The following is a 24,816-nucleotide window of genomic DNA, read 5'->3' as shown; positions in this document are numbered from 1 at the left end:
CACTGACTTGTCCCGTCTGTGCAGGAGTTTCACATAGTTCCTGAGTGGGGAAGAGCGCTGGACAATGCACTGGCCCAGTAGCCAGCTCCCGAAGGGCATTCCCTGCAACTACTGTAAGTCCCAATCTCTCCTCCTGGTAGTAAGCGGCGTTCAGTTCTCCCCTGAGAACGCTGAAGGGGAGGTTGCAGCGCTCTCCCAGCATATGTTTCCACATGTTCCTCTGGCGTCATAGTAGGCATGCGGGGGGAAGAAGCCGCTTTGCTGCAGAGGTAGTGGCACATCGGAGCGTCTACGGCTGGTGGAGCGCTCCCTTTCTTTCTGTCCCCTCTTGCCATACCTCTTATGGGTGATATTTTGTCAGTCTTTTGGATGTCCAGACTGCTTTTAGGTAATGTGGGCCCGGAGCTCTTCTTTCCTGCTTCCTTACTCAACCATGCCAAAGCCACCACCCCCTCCCAGTTTTTCTTTTTTCCTTTTTCCTTTTCACGTGAATCATCAGTCTGTGTGAAAAATCACTCGTGATTTTCATGTGACTAGTTTCATAGACTATTATGGGATCATGTGCTGTCTATGGAATACATAGATAACGCATGAACCGAAAATATAACTGTGAATGAGTCTATAGAGTATGCTGAACAAGCACTCTCCAATAGAAGTCTCTGGTGGTGTATTCACAAAAGTGAAGGAGTTGTCCATTGCAGCAATCAAGATTTCATTTCTTTTCTTGGAGGTTCTTTGTAAAAATGAAAGTAACAACATTATTACTGATGATCACAATTGGTCACTTTGCACTGAGTGTCTATTTGGTGTATTGTTCAATCTAATTTTATCCTTTTAGCTATAGTATATTATTGGTTGCTTTAAGTAGCTCTCCAATTTTTATTCTGCACTGTTTGTTCTAAAGATTCTACTGAAACGCACCTAAAGAAAGAAAGTCAAACGAATCAAATTGAATGAAAATTGCACTTTCAACTCGTGTGACCTTAAGTCTAATGCAGATGTATGCATTAATCTAGATCTTAATTTGTTTTGTCATTGGCAAGGGGAAAGTCTTTCACTGTTTCTTTCCATTTTCATATTTAAAAAGGTTTTATTGGTCATCATGGTCATTATTCAGAGATGTTCTTTAATGTGGGAATGTAGATGTGGACAGCTTCATTGTGGCTATACTATATATAGAGATATATAGTTGATATTTTTTTCCTATAGTCCAATACTCCAGATAGCTTTGCAGATTTTGTCAAACATCTATACTCCAACGATCTGGGCTTAATATTTCCATTCGAGATCAAGCCATATCAATTAACCTTCCTGGACCTGTAGATTATTAAATCTATGTATAGCTCACTGTCTGCACCAGTGTTTAGAAAGCCCACCTCAACTTATCTATTACGCTGGAACAGTTATCATTCTAAATATCTGCGTAGTGGAATCCCTGAAAAACAATAAAATTGTTCTAAGGAGAGGGAATACAAAAGAAAAGCGATAGACTTGTCAAAGAGTTTCAAAGCAAGAAGTTACCTTGTGTAGTGGTTCAGATCGAAAGCCAGGAGTCAGCAAGGGAAGTCTCGGTATGCAGTACAATGGATGAGGTGGGTAACATAGTCAGGAGGGAAGCCAGGAGTAGGTAACGGATCATTATGGTTTGCAGGAGAGGAGGAGATGCTTGATCAAGGCAATAGAGGACAGTAATCTCACACTGGAGAAGTGTCAGGGTTAGGCTTTTATAGTGAGCCTGAATGGAAGCAGGGTGGGGCCAGGACAGGGAAGCAGGAACTAGAATAAACTGGATCATGGACCAAGGCTAGGTTCAGCAGGGGAATTTGTCCAAAGGCTTGGATGGCTCAGCAGTTGCCAGCTGGAGTACAGGAGGTCCCAGGTTCAATTCCTGACACCCTGACAATGTTGTTCAGGGAGCTCAGACTTTTGCCGATTCTAAGGATAAAGATGAATTACTGAGACTGCATATCAAATGAAATAACTTGGATCATTGGAACATGTGATCAGAAAGTTAAATGAACAAGCAACAAAATCAGTCAATTATTGGCAAATCCTCCAAACCTTTAATGTCCATGAGCTGTAAAACTGTCTTTTGGGGTTAAAATGCTTCAGTTTTTCTATCCTAATTGTTATCTGTCTTGCTATCAGGTGAAGGCTGCCACTGGGGAGCAGGTGTCCGCTGAAGATCTAGGAGGGGCAGATTTGCACTGTAGGTAAGGTGCTACATAAGCTAACTTTTATTCGCTTGCTCTTTTATATTAGTTTACTCCTGTACATCAGAAGAGATGTGGGTTTTGGTGTCTTACTGTTTCTGTTGTTCTCATTATTGCCCTTGAATTAAGTTTCTGATGAAGGAATACTTCTTGTCAGCTGTATTATCCCTTATGCTTTAATATCTAAATCAAATGTCTCTATCTGATGGTTGGACTTCTGCTTTGTGCAAGAGCTATGTGTTTTAGGCTACTAACAGGCTCCATATCACATTTAGTAAGGGAAGAGTTGCCTGTTTTTTGTTTTCCTTTTTTTTGATAGGCTAATTACACCTAATAGGATGCATTCATCTGAATGCAGCCCTAGGCTTCTCTTCCATTAGCTCACCTTGGTAATCTATCATTGTCAAACTTCAGTCTCATTCCTCTCACTGGGTGGATAGGCCTGTATCCTTGCTTTTAGATACAGAGCCCAAGTCTATGAGCTGGATAATTTATTACATAATTTTTATGTAAGTAAATGATTGTGTTTACCCAAATTACAAGTCCAAACTTCACGTCTGAACCAGAAATACGAAAACCTGTGTCTTACATGTTTACTTTGCAAATTTGCAACCTGTGGCTGTCTTACAACCTCAGAAACAGTATTTTTTGTGAAGGCTATCCCTTCAGAGCTCAGCTGTTTGTACTCCAGACTGATACATTACTTCATTTTAATTCATTAACAGGAAGTTGTTACTGGTATTATTGTATCTTGATGCCACCTAACGCTAGGGGTTTGACAGGAGGAACGCCTCTGTCACACCCCCAGCTCCCCATGGGGTCAAGGCAGGAAGGTCCTGGCAGCATCTCCATTGCCTTTAGTCAGCCCTGGTGGCTTATGGTCAGGGTTCCTTTTCCACTTGGGCTGACATTATGAGCGGTAAATGGTGGCAGCTTACACGTAATAATCTAAGGCCAAGAAGAAAACGAACCGTCACCTTAAGGCAGCAGGGCCTGCTAAAAGCAATGGAGACACTGCACATGTGACTCACCGCTCGTTCCGGCGCAGCTTCTCTGGGATGCCTCCTGGCCCAGCGGGGAATGAGGCATCAGTCCCGTCTGCCGGCAGTGTGTTTTGTCGCGGCCGCCGGGTGGCTGCTTCCTGGAACCCCCGCGGCTGTGAGCTCAGTCATGGGCAGTCCCCCTTGCACAATTGCTGGCCATGTCCTGCCGCAGCAGACACTCCAGATGGTGTGTCGCGGCTGTCTGCGATCCCTGCAGTGGTGCCGCAGTCTACAGGCACCAGCTAACACTGTTTTTTCCCCCACCGCTGTGGGCTCCCTGCTGCCGGCCGCGAGCACAACATGACATTGGGGAGGGGGACGTAGTTTTATGCATCCTCTTTGGATTAATGCCCACTGGCCTGAGGATGTGACAGCTCCATGCTGTCGGTGTCCGCAGGTAGCCAACAGCATGGAGCTGTCGTCCCAGGATGCGGGCAGTCCCCCCGGTCCAATGGATAGCGCCGATCGCAAAAAAGTAAACAAAACTGTGTAAAAAAGTAGTAATTCAGCTGCTCTGATGGATCGGATCCATCAGGGCAGCTGAAAATACTCACACGGCTTGTCGGCGGTGTCCCCCGGAGATCTGGTCCTCCCGGACCTGCCGGCGGCCTTCTGCGCATGCGCGCCAGGCGATGACTTCACGCGCAGAAGCCCGGGTGTCCCCGGCAAATTTAAAATCTCCTGGCTCCCGGCTCCTGAAGGTAGCCGGGAACCAGGAGGTGTTACCGGGGACCGCTGTGAGCGGTCCCTGGGCCTGCAATCACCGCTATCCATTGGATAGCGGCGATCGCGAAAAAGTTGAAAAAGTAAAAGAAAAGTGAAGTTTCACCTCCCCTCATGGATCGGATGCATGAGGGGAGGTGAAAATACTCACCCCTGGTCCTCTGCGATGTCCCGATGTCCCGGGACCCGAAATCCCTGTTTGCGTATGCGCGCCCGATGATTGACATCGGGCGCGTGCACAGAGGGGCTCGAGCCCTGGGAAAGTCAAAATTCCTCTGCTCCTGGCTGCCATATGTAGCCAAGAGCAGAGCGATGTCTCAAGGGACATGATCACTGTCATCCAATGGATGACAGTGATCATGTAAAGTAAAAAAAAAAGTGCAAAAAGTAAAAAAAATAAATAAATTTTAAAAAAAAGGGGTAAAAAGTAAAAAAAAAAGTTTAAAAAAGTTTTAAAAAAAGCTTGCGTTTCATCTCCCCCCACGGATCATATCTGTGAGGGAGGATGAAATGACGTACCCAAGGCCCACGGATTTATCCACGGACCTTACCCCAGCTTCTGCGCACGCCGCCGTCGCCACAATGGCAGACGCATGCGCAAAAGCTGTGATAATTTAAAATCTCCCTGCTCCTGGCTACAAAACTTAGCCGAGAGCCTGGAGATTTCACGGGGGCCGCGGTGAGCGGTTCCTGATCACGTGTTCGCCGTTATCCAATGAATAATGGCGATCACGTAAAAGTTAAAAAAGGTGAAGGTTCATCTCCCCTCACCGATGCGATCGGTGAGAGGAGATGAAACTTTTTACCGGAGGCCTCCGTATTTGTACCCCGACGCGATCTTCCTCCGTGAACCTTCCCGTATTCTGCGCATGCGACCGCCGGCAAAACACCGGACACATGTGCAGGAGTCGGGGAGCCCAGGAAACTTAAAATCTCCTTGCTCCCAGACACCAACGGTCGCCGAGAGCCTGGAGCAGTGATGGGTGGCCTCGTTGAGCGGTCCCCGGTCACGTAAAAAAAAGGTAGCGATCCACCTCAGGTCGGTCTCACATGACCGGATAGGAATTACGGATTCGGCATGCGTCTGATCCGCGGTAATTCACAGATCAATCGCATTGGATTACACAATTCCGCTCACATTACCGGGTCGGAATTGTGTAATCCACTCGCAGAAAAGAGAACGCAGCAGGTTCTATTTTACTCCGGATATCCGCAACATAGAGCCCATTGTGCTCCATGGTCGCGGATATACCCGCTGCCCATACGCAACTACGTTGTATACGGGCTGCGGGTACCCGGGTCATCGCTAAGCAACGGTGCAGGAAATACAAACAAACAAAAAAGGTGTACTGCACATGACCGCCCGTGTAAGTACGCAGTTATGCGCAGTACAATAGGCGGCCGTACGCAGGGTCACAGCCAGGATCACAGCTGGGATCCGCTGCGGGCCTCCGCAAGCGGATTCCACCTACGGCCGCGTGAGCCCGGCGTTATTCAGACCGCTACCTGTAATACTTAATTTACAAGAAGCCCCGGGAACGCTCGCCTTCATGCAGTTTCAGGAGCAGCTTGTTGAGCGCCTTCTGTGTGAGACCGCCGCACCTCATCAAGCTTACGGAGACTCACAGAGCGCCACTTTTTACACCCCATACCCGCTACTGAGGTCACGAAATACCCCCAAAAAGCATGAGAGGAGGGAGGGGATACCTGGTTTTATTGCCCCATGGGCCCATCCCAACCAGCCTCTGTAATTACCCCTGTCTTCGGAAATACCACACAGTTCACATTATTACTTTTATCTAAGATTTGGGGAACGCGCGGAGGGGGGTGATATTTTTAGGGAGTCAATTTTTATTCTGTACAAATAAGCAATGGGGCCTGGAATTTATTCAGTTGTGCCCTGCAATCCAACGGGTGTTCCCTCCATTACAGGCCTTGCCATGTTTCCTGTAAGTAGATTAGGGCCACAATGGGTATGTTTCTGAACACGGGACAAACGGGGGTATGCATTTTGGGGTGAAAGTCTTCATTCCTATGTACACTGTACAAAGAAAACAGTTTTTAAATTGACAATATTGCCAAAAAAATGAAAATCGTAACTTTTTCCTTCTGCTTTGCTTAAATTTATTCAAATACTGTGGGGTCAAAATACGCAATACACCCCTAGATGAATTCGTTAAGGGGTCTAGTTTTTAAAATGGGGTCATTTGAGGGGGTTCTTTTGGACGCTCAATGGCTCTACAAGTGGGCAATGGGGCCTGGAATTTATTCCGTTGTACCCTAAAATCCAACGGGTGCTCCTTCCATTATAGGCCTAGCCATGTGTCCTTTAAGTAGATTATGGCCACAAGGGGTATGGTTCTGAACAGAGGTATCAATTTTGGGGTGAAAGTCTTCATTCCTATGTGTGCTGTACAAAAAAAACTGTTTTTAAATTGATACAACTGCCAAAAAAATGAAAATCGTAATTTTTTCCTACTGTTTTGCTTAGAGTTATTCAAAATTTGTAGTGTAAAAATACACAGTACACCCCTGGATAAATTCGTTAAGGGGTCTAGTTTTCAAAATGGGATCATTTGTGGGGGTTCTCTGTCATTTTGGCCGCTCAAGGGCTCTACAAGTGGGCAATGGGGCCTAAATCACCTTCATGCTAAATTTCTGTTCTGAAAGCCACCGACTACTCCTTTCATTTTGGGCCTCGTTGTGCATCCAGACAAAAGATTAGGGCCACAATGCGTATGTCTGTGAACAGTTTTTCAAGTGTGCATTCAGAATAAAGTAAACAGATGGAAATATATATCTTATCAAAAATTTGTACAGTATGTTTGGACATATTTGAGATATTACGGTTGAAAATGTGAAAAAATGACAATTTTTTCCAAACTTTTTCCAATATTGGTACTTTTAATAAATATACACAAATGATATCGGTCTCTTTTTACAACCAAAATGAAGTACAACATGTGGCGAAAAAACAGTGTCAGAATCACTTGGACATGTAAAGCCTTTATGGAGTTATGCTACGTTGAACGACGTATGTCAGATTTCCATAATTTGGCTCCGTCACTAAGGCGCAAACTGGCTTCGTCACTAAGGGGTTAATATACTTTAGTAGTCACGTCCCTCAATGCAGAGGCTGCTGTAAACAGAGCCATGTATTCTTTCTATAGCTGGCATCGGCGTGGAGTAAGTAAAGGGCAGCAGTCAGACTTCTTCTCTGCCCTAGATTGAAATAAATGTGTGCAACCCACAGTTGCATGAAGCTGCCAAATGGCAAACGTCACTCATTTATTAATTGTAGATTTAGAGATGCACACTCTAAGAGGCCTATCCGAAGAAGTTTTTAAGTGCATTACTTGGGTTATGATTTTAAGCACTGAAACCCCTTATTTTGGTATTTTTTCTCAGCTAATCAATATTATCTTTATGACATTTAGCTTTCAACTAAAGTTAGTTGTAAACTATAGGAAATGTGAGATTTTTATTATTGAAATATAATGTTATGTATTGTCAATTGATGCAGTCAAGTTAAATCCAGAAGATTATTAAAATGTGCCTAACTTTTCAAGATAAGCTGCACTGTGTGTGTGTACAATTTCTGGTCATTATATGACTTGTATTCTGCATTTTTTGCCAGTTTCCCCTTTGTAGGCTGCATATCCAATTTTTGTGCTCTCTCTGAGCTGGTAGGAGGACCCTGGCTGCTGTGCTATATATTCTGCACAAAGAAAACTAGAGATTCTGCTCTGTAGAACACACACAGAGAAATGGCTGCATCTAAGGCATTAGAGAAATGCTGAGCAGTGTAAATATGATCCCAACAGCTGTAATAACTCCTCATTGGCTCCAATAACACGTCTCTGAGCCTCGCTCCCCTTATAGACGTCTGTGGGCAGCATGATTGACCCTTCTCCTCCACTTCCTGTTATCGGTCTTGTTATCTCTGTTCACTAGAGAAGGACATCACTTGACAACAGGCATTGGACAATAAATTAGAAGGAAGGGAATCCCCTAATGACCAGCACTTTAGAGGGACTTTTCAGCACAGAAATGTGATTTTTAGATTGTGATGAAGCGATCTTCATTTTTGGTAATTATCACACTGGTTATTGCATAAGCAAGAGTCGTTTGAAAAGCTAGGGACTATTTACAAGCCTATGGATTAAACAATTCCAAGTTATCTACTTTAGGTTGTGTTTGAGTACATACAGTATGTTTTTTCATTTTCTACATCTAGTTTTGCTTATATGCATTGCATTTATATGGTTTATTGTAAATCACTGTTTCATGGGTATCAAATGCGCATGAATCTGAAAATTGGAACAATACAGTTTTTGGAGTACAAAACCTAAAATTATTGGAAGATCCTAGAACAGACCCCTTTCCTTAGTATGCGTATTCTTGAATGTAATTAACCCACTGTGAACTGTTCCCAGCTGAGTTTTGCTTCATGAAGTTTGCCCTCAGTACATTTGAGAACATTACCAGCATGTGATAGCAGAATAGCAAGCAGTAATTCTTTTATACAGCTACATTCTTTTTATGCCCAGACGTTTGTCTCGCGGCTTCCTTACACTGAAATTCGTAACACAACTGTCGTCATCACTAAATTCAATTACTAATTTCCCCTGAGCAATCTGTTGTGTTGGCTGGTGTACGTGAAGGGGCATTCGGAGAATGTTTTGCATTATTAATGGTGACGGCCACAAAATCACTTACACACTGTTTGGCCTCTCAGTAATATATCAATCAGCTGTATCACTAAAACCACTGACATGTCAGGGGAATAACGTTGGTTATCTAATTACAATGATACTTGATAGTAAACAGTCAGTTCTTGAATGTTGAACCAAAAAAAAAATGAAAGTGTAAGGATCTGAACAACTTTAGCCCTATCCAAACTGGCAGGTCTTGCGGGATGTTTCCAGTATGCATTCTTTAGTACCTACAAATAGTGGCCCAAGAAAGGACAACTAGTGAATAGGCAACATCGATGCCTGTGGGGAGAACCAATGTAGCACAAGGTTCTGAAAAACTTACTGCTGGCTATGATACAAAGGTGCCAGAACACACAGGGCACGGCAACTTCTTCATTATGGGGCTGCATAACTGTAGACTGGTCAGAGTGCACATGCCAATGCCTGTTCATGCCCAGAAGTGCCTACAATTGGCACGTGAGCATTAGAACTTGTACCAATGAAGAAGATAGCCTGGTCTGATGAATCCTGTCTTCTTTCACAACATATGGACGTCTGTTTGCATGTGCATCACTTACTTGCAGAAAAATGCAAATAAGGGAGATGGAATAAATCCTCCACAGTGCCACCTATTGAAAGGCAGCATTCCTTCGAGTCAAAGTGGGACTTTTTATACAAGTCTTGTTACAATGACTGGGAATCAAAAGCAAAGCCAGACTCCATGTACATACAGCTGTTTCCGGGTTATTGCCCATCATCAGTGTACAGTAGGAGTCTGGCTTTTGCTAGTGAGAGGCCTGGGACAGGGGTCAGAAATGCTCTTTTCTCCTTAGGGAGAGCAACTATACTAGCAAAAGCCAGACTCCTACTGTACACTGATGATGGGCAATAACCCGGAAACAGCTGTATGTACATGGAGTCTGGCTTTGCTTTTGATTCCCAGTCATTGTAACAAGACTTGTATAAAAAGTCCCACTTTGACTCGAAGGAATGCTGCCTTTCAATAGGTGGCACTGTGGAGGATTTATTCCATCTCCCTTATTTGCATATTACCCAGAGGAGCGTGCGTGGCCATTTGAGTCTCCTCACTTAGTTTATAGTATATAGTTGCTCTCCCTAAGGAGAAAAGAGCGTTTCTGACCCCTTACTTGCAGAAGATATGGCACCGGAGAGCCCTATGGGAAGAACCCAAGCCAGTGGAGGAATGTGAAGCCTCGGTCAACGTTTTGCTGGGAAACCTTGGGTCCTGGCATTCATGTGAATGTTATCTTGTCACGTACCATCTACCCAAATATTAGGTTAACGGGAAACCTCATAACTCCAGCACCAGGGATCCATGACATAAAAACATTAATTTTAGATGTATTAACGCAATTAATAAAACTATGTATTTTATATTCCTCTGTTTTGGAAATAAAGGTTTTACTGCATTACAAGTGAAATAAACTCAATAATAAAACCCTGTGAGAGATAACCAGGTTCTAACTATGTGTTTTTCTCAAATAAATCTCGGCAATAAAAAAACAGCCAATTGTTGGCTCTGTTCTGGAAACCTACTTTATTACTGATGATATCATGTAATTTGGCATCTTCATGCAGAATATGTATTTTTTATTTATTTATTTCGACTATTTTATTATACGGCTTGCTGTAACTAGTGGGGAAAAAACCCAACTGATTGGACTGACTGATGTAACTCTCACTACGTCTTCTATCCTTCACTAAATCCAATCTATTACATGGAAACAATATTGTTGACTCTATTCAGAGAACTTTTAGGATAATTATGGGTTTTCTAATTTGTTTCTCACTTTGGTCATTTGTATGATAGAATCCTCATGTCGAAAGCAATTATGTTTCGTTCTAATTAACTTTCCAACTGGAATATTTTTAATAACACTTGGCAAGTCACATGAATTGGCCAGCAATATAGAATTAACAGAATGAGGTTTGTTTTGTGGAACCGCATGCACTAGCTTATAGCTAATAGTACTATTACACTATTTTTTTTTCTTTTTAGTAATATGGGGTTGCTTTTATTAAGGTCATGTGATGGAGTCTATTTTGCATATAAAGCTCGTCGGTTCATGATGAGAATAGCTTTAAGTACTGAAGTCTGAAACGCATCGGAAAATTCATTAGCGTTGTCTTTGTGCTTTTTAATATACGTTTTCTAATAAGAATATTTTGATGTCATGGACCCCTGATTCCTGTTTAGCCTTTTGAATCTTAGCACGCTCTATTTCCTCCGTGCGCATGAGATCTTCATCAGAGCAGGTGAGCTGACCATCACTGGGTTTGTGGAGACCTACCGAAGTATTGTTGCAGTCTAAGGACACCTCTTCATGACTGCGGTATTCCCTAATGGCAGTGCCTCTTTCAGCAACATAATGTGCCCTGCCACACTGCAGAAATTGTCTAGGACTGGTTTGAGGAACATGAAGAGTTGAAGGTGTTGACTTGGCCTTCAAGTCTTCCATATCGCAGTCTGATAACATATTTGTGGGTTAGTGCTGGGAAAATAAGTGGAGTCAATTAAAAGTCTCAACTTGCAACTTACAAGACTTAAAGCATCTGGTCCTAATGCCTTTGTGCCATCCCCCACAACACATGGAGTTTGCAGTGCAGACCTGTTTTGATGGTCCAAGAGGGTCCTACACAGTATTAGCATGCATCCTTTATGGGCTGATATTTAGGCCAATTTCACACAAGTACAGTATGGGTGCATTTCTGAGCTCCTATTATGGCTGCAAATTCCAGCCAACCCCCTCAAAAAAACTCTTTACGCTCACTAGAAATACGTACCAACTTTCAATTATGGCATATGGACTTCATAACAATAGTGCCTGCACTGGACAGCTCTTCTAGGAGCTAAAGTGGTGAGCTGCTCATAAAGAGTCTCATTCTGACTGGTCTGGTCTATCCATGCCTTTACATGATTGAGCATGAATTTGCTCGCTGTTGCAGGGAATATGCCTAGCCAGACATTGCTTCCCTCAGAGATAATGGCTGACAACACGGATTTCTAAAATTGCATCCTACCCCTTTATGGACTGGGATTAAATAGAAGTACTCATAGAAAAGAAAAAAACTTAAGCATAAATACAGGTTGCCTATACTTCTCTGATTTGTGTATAGTATATTCTGTTTCTAGGTTAGTTTTTGAGAGGGAAGGCGTAGGTTATAATTAGAGATGAGCGAGCGTACCCGCTAAGGCAAACTACGCGAGCGAGTAGTGCCTTATGCGAGTACCTGCCCGCTTGTCTCTAAAGATTCGGGTGCCGGCGGGGAGGACACTCTCTTTCTCTCCCTCCCCCCCCCCCCCCCGGTCCCACCCCGCAACTCACCGCTCTTCCCTGCCAGCACCTGACTTTTTTGAGATGAGCGGGCAGGTACTCGCATAAGGTACGCTCGCTCATCTCTAGTTATAATCTTTTGAAGTATTATTGTCAGTTCAAAGTCAAGGCCTTTTAGAAGTAAAATACTTATTTTAGTACCTTTTTGTATTTCATGTCAGAAAGTCTGGTGTGACTGACCACTACGCAACAGATGACAGCCATGCCCTTCATCTGGCTCGAAAAGCAGTGAGAAACTTAAACTATAAAAAGAAGCTTGATGTAAGTTGCAGATGTTCTGGAATCGCTTCTCTTGATGTTTTAAATTGAATATTCTTGCAATCACCTTTTTAATTTGGACTTAAGAAAAGTAAAATAAAACTAATCATTAATGCATGACTTTATTGTGTGTTTAATGCGGAGACCACACTCTGGAGTGAAATCCACATGTAACATGCTTTGACACAAAAGTGGGTGCAAATTTCATCCAATGGATTGGAAAGGATGAAGTCCATGGAGAATATCTACAACCAAATTTGACTCACTGCTAATGATAAAATCCACAGCCTGCCCTCAGTTCCTTGTGCTTTTTTCCATTACTTGTGGATGGAGTTTTGAATGCCCATTATACAGTTTATTGTGGATTTTCGATGCTTAGTCTACACTGAAAATCCATAGGAATTCCGAAACCTGTAAATCCACCCTTATGCTGTAGATGACGATCATTTCTTTATAGTCTTATCCTGATTTTAATTTAATTAATTTAGGTGACTGTTGAAAAGCCCGAAGATCCACTGTTTCCAGCAGATGAGCTGTACGGGATTGTTGGTGACAATTTGAAGAAGAATTTTGATGTCAGAGAGGTAAATTGTTCTTAATAAGTTAAAATAGAGCCCTATTTTTTTAACCCCTCAAGGACTTGGACTTTTTTGAGGTGTTTTCATCATTTTCCAGGAGCCTTTACGTTTTAGTTTTCCATGCAGGAACTATTACTGACATTCTGTATTAAACACCGCAGCGGGGAGGGAAATTGTAGAATCAGTGATGTGGCAGAAATCAAGGAGAGACCCAGGCAAGGATATATGGAGGCTTGTAGTAAATGGCCTCTCTAATGTGATCATGTGTGCCTCCTCTGAATCCTTCCTATGATCACCACCCATTTGCGATGTCTAGGAGGAGGAGAATCAGAATGGCAAAAGCTATGGTCGCTATGATAATGCATTGCTGTACTTCTGTACTACAATGCATTATCGCTTACAACTACAAGCATAGGCCATTGGCTACCCGGACATGATTACATAGCAGAGGGCCAAGTGCTTTCCCTCTGTGACGTTTTTACATGCCGCAATGTATATTGATCCCTGCTGTTCAACCCTTACATGCCGTAATCGGTGTTCTCACTGATCCCTGCTATTGTAGCAATAGGTCGGCTGTCAGCTTATTTCTTTGTTTCCGTGTGAATTCAGTTTTGCTAATTGTTCCAGTAAGAAAAAAAGGATCTGTTCTTGGAATCAAAATACTGATGGGGAAGGAGCTCTAAGACTAACATCACACGGGCAAGCAAGATATGGGGCAGTGAATCCCACCTCCATATCGCGCTCCCCGCCATGTGAAATCCCCAGGGATGCGAGGCATTTTCATGGTAAAATAGTCTCACATCACTTCGGGGAAGAAACAATCCGCCGCCGCAGCTTTCACAGCTGCTGCAGGAGGATCCTAGAGTTCCTCCTATGGGAGCCTATGAGAGCTGCCGGAAAAAGGGAGGTAGGAGGGAGTTTAGCAGAGGCTCTGCTAAACTGCTCCCCCTCTTGCCGGCTGCCTGCAAAGTGAGGGAGCGAGATGGGATTGGAGATTAGCACACTTTCTCCCTCTCCTGTCCCGCCCCTTCCCATTGCGGGCAAGGGGCAGAGAGGGGGAGAGAGATTAGCAGAGCCTCTGTATTCCTGGTGTGCCGCACCTGGGCCGTCTGAATGAATGGGTGTTTAAAACAGGAGATGTAGCCAGGACTCGATCACGGCTGCCTTTCACTAATGTGATTTTCGGCTGGGCTGCGGCCTTTATGTAGCTGTCTGGGAATCGCAGCACCTGTGAAGGAGACCTCAAGATCACTTACCTTGCTAACATATAATAGAATTCAAATGATTCCATTAGTTTCCTTTGGTTGGCATACCTGGTACTGGCATTTGTATGCCTTTTCACTACCCAAACTATTTCGGCACTCTTAACTAGGTGTGAAAATCTCCAGCTGCTTTTTAATTACAATCCCTACAGGGCAGGTCCAATATGGAAGTGCTTGAAATTACGGTACAAACAAAAAAGAAAACTTGATGTCCCATGGCGTCACTTAGAATTCATCAGAAGCACTGCGTGCAGTCTCTTCAGACAGAAACGTGTAATCTCATCCACACTGCCGACTTCACTAACAGGGAGAACCGCTATTGCCGGGCTTTCAAAGCATCCGCATGTTCTATTAGGATTTTTCTAATAGAAAGCATAACCTGCAGGTGAACGCTTCTTTAGTCTCTTCATTTTTTTTATTTTCCTGATGGTTCCTGACGTCATGAATTACTGTCTCGTAGGCGAGGAGGGGAATTGTCTCACAGCAGTTTCAAGTTTGTGCTTTTATTCCCCTGTAAGTGGTATAACCGAAATACTAAAGAACTACAGTATAGGGTCTCTAATACACATTGCATTGATTACGTGTTTTTTTTTTTTTTTTTTTTAAGAATAAATCTGGCATACGTTACCTAAAAGTTACACGTTTCTTTTTGTACTTTGTCACCAGGAATTAGAGGAAAAAGTGTCTACTTTTTTCAAAAACTGCACCGTTCCTCCCTGTAGGTTGTTTCTAGTATTGCAGCTCAGTCCCATTCATTTGAATGAGCCTGAAGATACTTTCACGCAACCTAATTTGCGCATGAAAAATTGCATGCCGTTCTTAACAATACATGCGGTTTTCAATAAACGTGTGCATTTTATGAAAAAAATGAACGTGGTTTTATGTTGGCAGTTTTTAATTGTGGTTCAAAAAAACGACACGTGAGCGCAACCTTAACTGCAATACCAGTCACAGCATGGACAGACCCTTTACAGTGTATTTTTGAGTAAAAACTGAAAATTTTCAACATTTTGTAAATGTTATAAAAAAAAAAAACTTCATTCTGGCACATCTCACCCTTATTGTGCAGACTCTCATGATCATTCCCAGAATGCCGAGTAGTCTACCACTTGTTATTAGTTTGGTTGAGCTACTGAGCTCTTTCCAAGAAAATGGAACAATGTAATTGGCTGAAAGTTTGTAAGTTGTATCAATAAACAGTTTGCATAGTGGGATTGAATCATTTTGATTGCAGCTGTCCATGTATCAGTAGCCACAGTTTAGTGATCCTGCCAACTTAAGAATAGCATGCATTAGGGCCACAGATATAGGCGTAAGGCACAGGAAAGCCTGCAGACTGTACCCTATGCAGTGTATGTGAAATCCAGCTTATCGCATGAGTGGACAGCGATTTCAGTCTCCACATGGGAAAATAAAATCGCTGCATGCTCTTTTCTTGTGCGGATTCCCCACGTACGGCTTCCATTAAAGTCCGACCTGCGGCCTATCCGCAGTTAACATTGTGGATTGGCTCCGGGTATCTGCATCACCCCCTAGCAACGGCGCGGGGAAAAAAAAGAATTGAAGAAAAAAATCTGTACAGCGCATGTCCAACAGTGGCTTGCTGCAGCCGTCTGCAATACGGATAAATACAAGTACGCCAGCCAGGGACAGGGCCGAGTCTGACCAGTTTGTGTAAGACCAACCTAAGTACAAAGTACAGAGTGTGAACTTATGTCAAGGCAAAATGTTACCTTCTCATTTTTTTTAAATTTGCAAAGATTCCTAACATTCTGTTTTCACTGTGTCATTATAGGGTACTGAATGTATTTCTCCATTCTGAAGCATTTAGAAATCTTCCACTGTGTTTGTATTTTCTAGGTCATTGCTCGGATAGTGGATGGAAGCAGATTTGATGAGTTTAAAGCACTCTATGGAGACACTTTAGTTACAGGTACAGTGCACATTACAGATTGCCGATGAGCATTTTTTTGTCTTACTCTGGGTTCTTAACTTCATGTATGTGTTTTATATAAAGAAGCTTAGGGCTTATTCAGATGACCATATATCATCCGGGTATTCACGCCCGGCCGATATACGGTGTCCCTCTGTGCAGGGGGAGGAGGCTGGAAGAGTTGGGAGCAGAGCCCTGAGCTCTCACCACCTCGGCACTATTTGCAATAAAAGGGGTGGAACGGGGCGGAGCTAAGTCCCAGAACTTAGCTCCGCCCCACCCTCATTGCAAATATTGCCGAGATTGTGCAGCCGGCTGGCGACCCTGTGTACCTGATTTTTCTGTAAAGCGGACAGTTTTTTTTTCTTTAATGTTTGTATTTCCCCTGCAGTCGCTTAGCGATGTTGCGGGTACCTGCAGCCCAGAGGCGTAACTTGAAGCTCCTGGGCCCCAATGCAAAACCTGTAACGGGGCCCGCAACTATAATGCTTTATTCATAGTACTGGGCTCCCTACATAGAGAAGAGTAGCCTTATGGGCCCCCTAAGGCTCCTGGGCCTGGGTGCAACCGCATCCCCTGCATCCTCTATAGTTACGCCTCTGCTGCAGCCCATACGCAGGGTTAATTTTGTATGGGCTGTGGGTCGGATGGCCTCCATTGACTTTAATGCAGACTGTCTGTGGAGTCAGGCAACCAGCGGCAACAGCTGCGATGAGCCGTGCGGTTGATCAGAGCCGCTAACCTTTAAATGCTGCTGTCAATTCTGACGGAGGCATTTAGATTCCCTGAGCGATGTTCTGGAGTCCCGCACGGCCCCCCGTGATGAGATTGCAGGGAGCAATGCGGTTGTCATGGCAGCTGGGGGCCTTCTGAAAGGGCCTGTGGGATGGCTTGATAGACTGCCTGCCTCTTTTGTCATATTTTACAATAAAAGAATCTAAATTCTAAAACAAATGACTTAAAGGGGTTGTCTCGCGGCAGCAAGTGGGGTTATACACTTCTGTATGGCCATATTAATGCACTTTGTAATGTACATCGTGCATTAAATATGAGCCATACAGAAGTTATTCACTTACCTGCTCCGTTGCTAGCGTCCCCGTCGCCATGGTTCCGTCTAATTTCGGTGTCTTCTTGCCTTTTTAGACGCGCTTGCGCAGATCCGTCTTCTCCCTTCTTCTCCCTTCGGCTCCGCTCGGCAGCATCGGCATTTTGGCTCCGCCCCCTTGTACGCATCATCGTGTAGCTCCGCCCCATGATGTGTGCCGGTTCCCGCCTCCTGATTGGCTGGAATCGGCACGTGACGGGGGCGGAGCTACGCGATGATGCGTACAAGGGGGCGGGGCCAAAATGCAGATGCTGCCGAGCGGAGCCGAAGGGAGAAGAAGGGAGAAGACGGATCTGCGCAAGCGCGTCTAAAAAGGCAAGAAGACACCGAAATTAGACGGAACCATGGCGACGAGGACGCTAGCAACGGAGCAGGTAAGTGAATAACTTCTGTATGGCTCATATTTAATGCACGATGTATATTACAAAGTGCATTAATATGGCCATACAGAAGTGTATAACCCCACTTGCTGCCGCGAGACAACCCCTTTAAAAAAAAAAAAAAAAGAAAACTTAAGACCAGTAAAGTTTTACCAAGAAACAAGAGGCACCGAAAGATGCCGGAAGTTTATTTATTTTTTTCATTTTACTCCAGTTAAAATTCTTGTTAAAGTTTTTCAGTACATTATATGGTACATTAAATAGTACCAATGAAAAATACAACCCGGCCCGCAAAAAACAAGCCTCATACAGCGACGTTAATGAATAAAGGAGTTACGATTTTTTAAAAAGGGGGACGAAAATTGAGGGGGACACGTCATTAAGGAGTTAAACAAGATCTACTTTGAAATTAAACTATTTATAGCATCATGCCTTAAAGGGGTTGTGCCGTAATAGAAAAAACATGGCTGATTTCTTCCAAACAGAATACTCTACCTGACCACAGGTTGTATGTAATATTGCGGTACCATTCACTTACAGCTGAGCTGCAATGCCAAGCACAATCCATGGACAGGTGTGGTGCTGTTACAGGGGAAAAGCAGCCATGTTTTTCTTTCTTGATTCCATACAACCTCTTTAAGGCTGCCTGTCCACGGGTGTTGCGGTATCCCGCAGTCAATCGTCGCGGCCCGGGAGCAGGAGCCGGCAGACGGATCTCTGCTTTCAGCCTATCTGACAGATAGGCTGACCGTGGAGAATCGCAGCAATTCGCAGCATGCGGTGAATTGCCGCCCCCGTGAGTGGAGAATCGCTATGATTCTCCGCTCGTGGACGGGGGGAAAGCACTTTTCATAGCAACGCTATGGAAAGCTTTCACTGCGTTCCCCGGCCGTGGGGAACACCGTGAATATATGTCCGTGGACTGATAGCCCAACACTCTTGCTGTCCTGGTGAAATGATGGCGTTTTCCAGTATATTTCTTTCTCCTATCTTATCAGGCTCTTCCTTCAAGCAAAAAAATGTACTTTTGTGGGTGATATGACTGTATAATTTGTTGGACAGATTTCTGGAACGTAAAATAGGGAATATATTAGATATTCAAACAATGTAAATCAGTTATGATTATTATTTTAAAGAATGTCATAGTTTTGCTATTAAATTGATTATTTTTCTTATTGTGAAGGTTTTGCTAGAATATTTGGTTACCCAGTTGGTATTATTGGAAATAATGGAGTCCTTTTCTCAGAATCTGCAAAAAAGGCAAGTATGAAGCAGCGTGTCTAAAGATGACGTAACTCAACTGCCACCTTATAAACGCGTTTCACTTCCAGCACCCCCCAGTGGTCAGCTGTAATGTGTAATGTTCAGACGAACCAAGAGAAGCATTGCATACCTTTCATTTTAATTAATACCTGTTTAGAAAATGTATAGTCATGTTGCATCCTCCAGAGTAAGGCCTTCTGCACACGGATTTGCATTGCGGAATCCGCGGTCAGCATCTACACCGCTGTTCCGCAGCAAATACCGTTCATAGCGTGCAATGAGAAAATGCTTCTTCCTGCACACTCGCGGGAATGAATTGTGATTTCCACGAGCAAAGAAAAGTTGCAGCATTCTCTATTTTTCTGTGGTGTCTGCATGGACAGCTTACATTAAAGTCAATGGAAGCTGTTCGACCTGCGGCCCATCCGCAATTAACATTGCAGACAGGTTGCGGATTCTGTGTCATCGCCTAGCGACGGAGCGGAAAAAAATCTGTACCGTGCATGTCCGACCGCAACTCACTGCGACCATCCGCAGTACAAAGAAAAGAAGAGAAATGACAGGTATGCACGGTGCTGTTCGAGCACAGGGTTAGATTCCATTGTGGGTTCCCGCCTTAAGGTGCATTTACACACAGACATGATTGCTCAAAATTTGTCAGAAGTTGACAGGTTTGAGCGATCATTTTGCATAGGTACTAATGGGCTAATCAGGCCTTTAGTACTTCAATTGAATGTATTTGGAGAAAAGCGGATGGTCTGTTCTCTAAATACATCACTATTGTTCTCCAGCGGGACAGTGGCTGTTAACAGCTGTTAAAGAATGTTTTCAGCGCTGCCCGAGGAGAACTCAGCGTGCCGTCCCTCTTATCAGGGATGAGGATTTCATGCTGACGTGAAACGGTGCAGATTTTTCTGCTGTGGAAAATCTGCATCGAATCCATCTTGTGTGAACACAACTGACGATTGAAGTGTAAGGAAAAATTTGGGAGGGAACACACAGTCCCCAGCTGTTCACCCCCTTGCCTCTTCCCTGATTGCCGGAGTATTAACATAACACAAAAAGACTTACCTGGCAATCCCAAATGCATTGCTGGGTCCCGGCCTCCATGTTCCACTTTTCGGGTGCCAGGATGAATACTTCCAGCATTGTCTCTGTGAGAGGGACAATGGTGTGACTGCATTAGTATTAGACTGCTCCTACTAGTGGCCTTAAGTTGTGGTCACTCAGGATGGATAACTACTTCTTATATAAAACGTCTAAAGTAAAAACCCTGTTGTGTGTGTGTATTAGGGGGAGGCTATCTTTTAAGAAAGGAGTATTTTCAAAAAAGAAATTGGATTCCTGGACCTGTGGATAAAACAAGTGCAGCATAGATCTAGCACCGCAAATGTTAAAACTCAAATATTTATTAATGCATCATTGTAACATTAATAGAGCGCCTCGGCTATAACTAAGAGCACCGCACTCTACACACTTTGGCCGGTATTAGCCATTTTCTGAGCTATTATGACTTTTTAAAATGATGCATTTATAAGTATTTCATATTTGTGGTGCCAGACCTGTACTTCCAAAATGGCTTCCCCCCCAAGTGCCTTGTGCATTATTTAAAAAAAAAAAAAAAAAAAAAGATACAGAGGAAAAATAGATCAGACCGGTTGGACCTTTGTCAACAGTTCATCTGACATCTGTCTGAAACAGCTAGCTATCACTAAGTGGAATTTCTCTATAAGAAATGAACCCTGCACTATTCAGTTCCTAACGTAAATATGAAGATATCAGTTTCAAAACCAGAAGTATAATAAAACTATGTAACACTGCGTAAATATAATCCAAATTGCTTTTATTTTCAGGTTTTTCTCTTCAGAAGAACAATCTTCTGTATCTCTTAAAAAAATAAATAAAAGTTTGTAGTTTCCGTTGCCATGGTATCCGCCTCAAGGGTACTGGACAGCTCAGCAGACAATTTACCAAGATGCACCCTTAAAGGAAGAATAGCATGCGCTCCTGACTAGCACACATCACCCCACTCATTGTTCAGCGAACAGCTGTGCCGCACACACACTGAAAATTTTATAACCTGAATTTACCTGCCCTTTCACTGAGGATAGGATTTTTCCACTAGCAAGTTCATCTGTCAGCTCTATCCATTCATAGTGCAGCTGTCTTATAATAAACTAAACGTTCCCCATGATTTGGGATCAACAGCCTCATTTAACCCATTATGCAGAAGTCCCATCATTTCACTGATTAGTCACAGATGGGACATAGTGCTCATGTATTTACAAAGATGTCAACAATGTGATTCTAGTTGCACTGAGGTACAGAGCAAACATTTACGGCACTTCTCTTCATATGCTGCAGGTCATGTGGGGAGAGATTTTTGTTTTAATAGAATTATACGAGGACCTTTAAAAATCCAGCAGTGAGATTATCTGGAGTATGTGTATGTAACATGAATTTAAGAGCGATCAGCCATATTCTCATTTGTACAAGGAAAGACCAGAGGCAATGGGATGAAACTGAAAGGGACGAAACGCAGATTAGATATTAGAAAAAACTTTGTGACAGTGAGGGTGATCAATGAGTGGAACAGGAGGTGGTAGTGAGGGTGATCAATGAGTGGAACAGGAGGTGGTGAGTTCTCCTTCAATGCAAGTGTTCAAACAAAGGCTGGACAAATATCTGTCAGGGATGATTTAGTGATCCTGCACTGTGCAGGGGGTTGGACCCGATCACCCTGGAGGTCCCTTCCAACTCTACCATTCTAGGATTTAATATATATGCTTAGTGATTTTTTTTTTTACACTCCGCTAAGTGAAAGAAATTATGGTTCAAGTAGCCACTCTAGCTCTCCCCTCCTCCCCAAAACAAGTGATCATGAGCTGTCAAGATACATGTCTATGGTATGAAAATGGATTGCATGTGGTTTTAAAAAAATCGGGCTGTACATGGAGTCATGACCAACAATTCACTCACTACAAGGTATACTTTCATACTGATCTGATCATTTTTTAGTCACTTGCCTATTGTGAAATGATCAAATTGTATCAGATCCTTGTTTTTGACCCCCTGCAGCGAGGAGCTCTGTTCCTTCTGCAGGAATAGGATATTACAGTTGAGGACGAACAGTTGGTAGCTCTGTAGGTATAGTTCTATCAGCGCCGCCAACATGTTTTTGGTGACCTTTTAAAGCCGAGGTTCTTGGCTTTCAATGGGAGGAGGGGGATGAGCAAGCAGCAAAGATCTGTGATTGGACACCCAGTTCTGACCATGAGAGGAGCATGAAATGTAATACAAGGGGAGCGTTTCCATTGATTTCAATGGGAGTGAAGCTCACACGTTCACTTCCCGCCCTGACCCCTGATGATGACATCCGGCTCTGCTGCATTGACAGCAGGCTGGACGATCAGCTAATGAATAGGGATCCCGAGCGGTGGATTGGATCCCTGTCGATCAACTACAGAGGATAGGTCCTCACTTGTATAAGACCCGCACTTATCTCCAGGACTGACTTTCCCTGAGAGCCTGGTAGTATGTGATGGTCAGAGGTGGTCGGGATTACAGGGATAGCAGAGTGGGGCTGTCTTACACTTTTTCCATAATTCCCATAGAAGTTAATGGACACAGAAACAGTATAGCATGTGAGTTACAGAAACTGCATAGTTCACTGTGCTATGCTGTTTTCGCAACTCTCACTTCTATAGGACTGATGGAAGCAATGTAGCTCAGCTCGGCTGTTTCACTATCGCTCTAGTCACCTTGTACAGTGGTGTATTCCCATCATGGCCATAATTGCCTGAGATAGGGATACCACTATGTTCCTGTTTTGACTACACAGAACCAACGCAATGATATATGAATATCTCACAATGTGAGGAATTGCCTCTACTTGACCGTAGACTCAGTGATCATACACGTGGGTACAAAAGCAGGATGCCAATAAAATACAGCAGTAGGATGAAAATGTATTGATATCTCTAAAGGGGTTAACAAGCCTTATAGACTTGATGGCTATCAATATCAAACTGGCGGGGGTCCGACACTCGGCATCCCTGTCGATAAGCTGACTGAAGGGACCATGCTCATGCAAGTACTGCAGCGTCTCCAGGGTTTACATCGGGCTGCAGACTGGTTTGTACTAAGAACACTGTACTTTTCATTTTTGACTCATTCAAGTGACTGGCGCCCCTACCGATCTGATATTGATGGCTCACCCTAAGGATAGGCCATCAATTTTAATAGTCTGGATTACTCCTTTATACGTTTCTGTGTATAAAATGGCACATTTAGGGAATGACTACTAATGCTTTGTGAATGAATGATCTTACTCATTACAGAATTGCCTTATTTTTTTCATCAGTGTCATAATGGCATATGAGAAGGAATACTTTAGCTACGTCATAATCCTCAGTAATGTTATGCCTCCATAATTCATTACTATGGGTTATTGAGAATAATGTTTTAATAATCACACCTATTAAATGAGGAGATGCTACCTGTACCTTTATGATGGGCTATAATGGGATCGATTTGTAACATTCTTATCTCATTTTACAGGGAACCCATTTTATTCAGCTGTGCTGTCAAAGAAACATTCCCCTCCTCTTCTTGCAGAACATTACAGGTAAGTATCTTGTGTTGACCTGCAATTTTGTTTGGTGATCTAAAACCAAGAACAGTAATTTGCTTATTTCTCATTGTAACCACAAATAGGTGTGATTTTTTAAAAAGCCACTCAGGTGACATTATTTTTTTCATTCATCATGTAGCTATTGCCCCAGTGTATGTAAGTGAACTAGTACTACCTATTCCATTGCCACTTTTCCTCAGATGGTCGTATGATTTCAGTTCTTACTAGCGAAGATCTACTTGGCTTTATGTATTCAGTTTCTAGTCAGTTTCTCAGTCTGTGTGATGCTACTACATGGCATGAATCAGAGAAACTGCCTAGAGGGGGACACAGGTGATCCTATCATAGCTACTGATGATGACCTAAGGTAGTGCCCAACTGTCTTGGTGTTCAACAGTGGAAAAGGGGATATATGCCACACATACAGTGAGGTTCCCCAAGGAGAGAATATAAGACCAGCTTCCAGAGCACATTCTGTGTTTACGATCACACATAAAGTAAGAATTATGCTGTTGATTCAGACTAAAAATCTGTACTAAAATCCACAAGGAAATCCAGGAGCTTACAATCTGAGGAAATAGAGACTCATGAGGTAAAAGAGCTTATTCTGTACAATGGTTTAGCTATTTTTCCACGTAAATAGGTTAGTATATATAAAACTGCATGAGCCGGCTACCAGCCGGTATCTATGTATGTACAAATATATGAAGTTCATTAGGGTGTTATGGGTTTGGAGGTTACAGTAGGCTGAAGGGGCCTGGGTTCTGAGAGGGAACATAGAAGAGGAGTAAATGCAGAAGAACTAGATTAGGGAATATCATAGGCCTCCATAAAGAGATGTGTTTTTCAGGACACGCTTCAAACTGTGGGTGTTGGCGATTGACATGATTATCCAGGGTAGTGCATTCCAGAGAACTGATGCAGCTCAGGAAAAATCTTTGGGACAAAGTGTGAAGGATGGATCAAGGAGGAACTGGGTAGGGGGGGTAGGCAAGTGAGAACATATAAAGTGGTGCAGCATTGTAGAGAGATCTATGGATGAAGTGATGATATTGAATTGTATTCTGTAGTGAGGAGGTAAGTAGTGCACTGACTGTCACAGGGATAGGCATCGATTTAGCAGTTGGACAAAAAAGATGGGTCTGGCTGCTGTATTCAGGATAGATTGGAGTTGAAGTGACAGTCCTGTGCTCATGTCTCCTGCTCCAATACTGGCTGAATGATCAGGCACAGTAGATTCTGGTGCTGTCTGACTTCTGGCTATAAGATGCAGGTACTCTATAGCAAGATTTATCGCAAACCCTTACCGCTAATGGGCAGGAAATGGCGTATTCTCATAGCATGCTATTGGCTGGATTTACTGCAAAATCCG

The 24,816-nt window shown here is 43.3% G+C and overlaps 1 protein-coding gene across 1 annotated transcript in view; it reads left to right on the top strand.

The window, feature by feature from the left end:
- Positions 1 to 24,816, top strand: part of MCCC2 (methylcrotonyl-CoA carboxylase subunit 2) — a 64,654-nt gene that overhangs the window by 16,677 nt on the left and 23,161 nt on the right. Inside the window, exons 8-13 of the mRNA XM_066602923.1 lie at positions 2,149 to 2,213; positions 12,194 to 12,293; positions 12,779 to 12,874; positions 15,991 to 16,063; positions 18,732 to 18,808; positions 23,372 to 23,438. Coding sequence (XP_066459020.1) covers positions 2,149 to 2,213; positions 12,194 to 12,293; positions 12,779 to 12,874; positions 15,991 to 16,063; positions 18,732 to 18,808; positions 23,372 to 23,438 — 478 coding nt within the window. The remainder of the gene's footprint in view (positions 1 to 2,148; positions 2,214 to 12,193; positions 12,294 to 12,778; positions 12,875 to 15,990; positions 16,064 to 18,731; positions 18,809 to 23,371; positions 23,439 to 24,816) is intronic.

The sequence above is a fragment of the Eleutherodactylus coqui genome, chromosome 5, assembly GCF_035609145.1.
Source record: "Eleutherodactylus coqui strain aEleCoq1 chromosome 5, aEleCoq1.hap1, whole genome shotgun sequence".
In the NCBI taxonomy this organism is placed as follows: Eukaryota; Metazoa; Chordata; class Amphibia; order Anura; family Eleutherodactylidae; genus Eleutherodactylus; species Eleutherodactylus coqui.
The sequence above is the reverse complement of the archived record's forward strand: the minus strand, read 5'-3'. Positions and strand labels throughout refer to the sequence as shown.